General features: G+C 54.3%; 1 protein-coding gene across 1 annotated transcript; it reads left to right on the forward strand.

Annotated features, from left to right (window-relative positions):
* Window positions 1-275: 275 nt before the first annotated feature.
* LOC308494919 (germ cell-less protein-like 1) lies at window positions 276-1,784 on the forward strand (the record flags this gene model as incomplete). The annotated part of the gene is made up of 1 exon (XM_081042890.1): window positions 276-1,784. One exon carries the CDS (start codon window positions 276-278, stop codon window positions 1,782-1,784), a length of 1,509 nt encoding a protein of 502 aa, XP_080899016.1.
* Window positions 1,785-2,353: the final 569 nt, after the last annotated feature.

Consider the following 2,353-nt stretch of genomic DNA (forward strand, 5'->3'; position numbering starts at 1 on the left):
AATTTTCACAAAAAGCCCTCCACTAAATCATCAGTCTGTGAAGCGATCCCCGAGGCAATCATCGCAGGAGGGAAAGGTGCACAGTGGTCTTCCTGGGAGGGCTTCCGTTTTTCCTGTGGGGCGGGGCCGGATGGGGTGGGGCTTAGCACGCGCCCTGGGTGACGTGAAAGCAGACGTCAGCTGTACCCAGAAGCACTCTGGGCTGAGCTGGTTCCAGTGGAAGCTGCGCCTTGTGAGGGAGCGTGTCTTTTGCGCCTTAGAGGTACATAAAGGCCATGGGAGCACTAAGCAGCCGGATGCTCTGGGGCTGGGGGAGGCGTGCCCCAGGGCAGCCAGGTCCCAGTGGGGAGGAGGAGGAGATGGTGGAGGCAGCCATGGCAGCGGTAGATGAGGCGGAGGATGAAAGTGAAGAGGCCGAACCTACTACCAGTCAGTTAGGCCTCAAGCGGAAGTCGGGCACAGGAGGGCCTCACGGAAAAAAGCCCCCCAGGAAGCGCGCCAAAGACAGTTCCGAGTCCGTTTATGAGGCACTCTTCATAAGGGGGGAAGACAGTGATGTGCAGATCCGCGCACTAGGGGAGGCGTGGAACTTGCACAGAGTCTACTTATGCCAGTCAGGTTACTTCGCTAGCATGTTCAGCGGTGCTTGGAGGGAAGCAACCATGAATACTATAGAGTTGCAGATGCCTGACGAGAACATTGATCGTGAAGCACTTCACAAGGCTTTAGGCTCCCTGTACCAAGACTCCGTGTGCATCCCACCCAGCCGAGCTGTCCCCATCCTGGCCACAGCCAGCATGCTGCAGTTGGACAAGCTAATGCAGCAGTGTGGGGAAGTCATGAAGGAGACTGTCAGCGCCCAGACCGTGTGCGGCTACTACTACTCTGCTGAGAGCTACGGCCTCCAAAACATCAAGACCATGTGCTTCCAGTGGCTGCTGGACAACCTGATGACCCAGCGTAGCGAGCAGCTATTGCGGGAAATCAGCCTGGATCTCATGAAAGAGCTCATCGCCTCTTCAGAGCTCTTTGTGATGCAGGTGGAGATGGATGTGTACACCAAGCTGAAAAAGTGGGTGTTCCTGCAACTGCAGCCCACATGGAGAGGTCCCTGCAGCGCCTTATTGCCAGACGCCAACTCGTGGTTTGACAGGTCCAAGAGGGACTCGGAGGGCACCCCTTTCCTGGAGACCCAGCAGGGTAGAGCCTTTGTGCCAGTGTTCCAGCAGCTGCGGCTGGCCTACATAATCTGCGACCTGTCGTCAGCACGCACCATCGACCAGGATGCAGTGATCCCTGCTGCATGGCTCACACCAGTGTATAAAGAGCAGTGGCTTGCCCTCCTCCGCGCCGAGCAAATCAGGGAGTTCGAGCCCACTAACGTCAACATGTCTGACCTCCAGGGGAACAGCATGCGCTGTGGGGCCCAGCTCCGCAGGGATGCGATTTGCAGCTGGCGGTGGACTGGCTTCAACTTTGGCTGGGACCTGGTGGTGTCCTACAGCAACCGGCGCATCATTTTCCGGCGCAGCGTACTGAACAGATGCTGCGGCTTCAGGGTCAGTCTACTCTGGCAGAGAAAGATTGCATTCCGCCTGCGCTTGGCTTCCTTGGACAGGGCTGGAAGCGCCGTTTTCAGGAAGGACACAGAATACCAGATTCTTGCCATGAGAAAAGAAGAAGACCTAGTGGTGGTGAACCTGGAGAACCAAGATGTGGCCTTCCCCATATATGTGTCCTGTAACTTCCTGAACCTCTGCAGAGAGGGGCACTGCCCACAGTGAGGACTGTTGCAAAAGCTCAGAGAGCTGAGCAGCTCTTCTCTGGGCACAGAGGTGGCCAGCTTTCTCGAGATGCCAGCTCCCTCTGGAGGATCAACTGGCCTTGTCCATCTCTGCTGACCAACTGTCAGAGGCTTTGTTGAATTGTAGTTCATAACAGTTGAGAGTGTTTACTGGCGCTTATGAAGAGGACACATTTTAAAGCCCCCAAACATCTCCAGAACTTATCCGTGCTGTTAACGAGGCAGCCTGTCCTGGTTTAACACACATCGACTCCCACATTATTTCTGTGAAGACAAAGACCAGTTGACTTTAGAGAGAAAATGTGAGCCTACCTACCACTACTCTTAGTGAAATTCTTTTCCCTTCTTGTTATTAAGTGAATGTTAAATGAATACTTTGACTTCCCTTTCACTTGGTGGGTTTAGAGCAGCCCTGCCTCACTCATCACTCCCACCACAACTGGTTCTATTCTGATTGCTCCCCCTTCCCCACTTTCTGCCACTGACTGTATTACTTGGTTTCCATGGTCTGTCACTATGTGATCAAACCCAGAGTACACTGATGATCTT

The sequence above is a fragment of the Rhinolophus hipposideros genome (genome assembly GCF_964194185.1).
Source record: "Rhinolophus hipposideros genome assembly, chromosome: X".
Lineage (NCBI taxonomy): Eukaryota > Metazoa > Chordata > Mammalia > Chiroptera > Rhinolophidae > Rhinolophus > Rhinolophus hipposideros.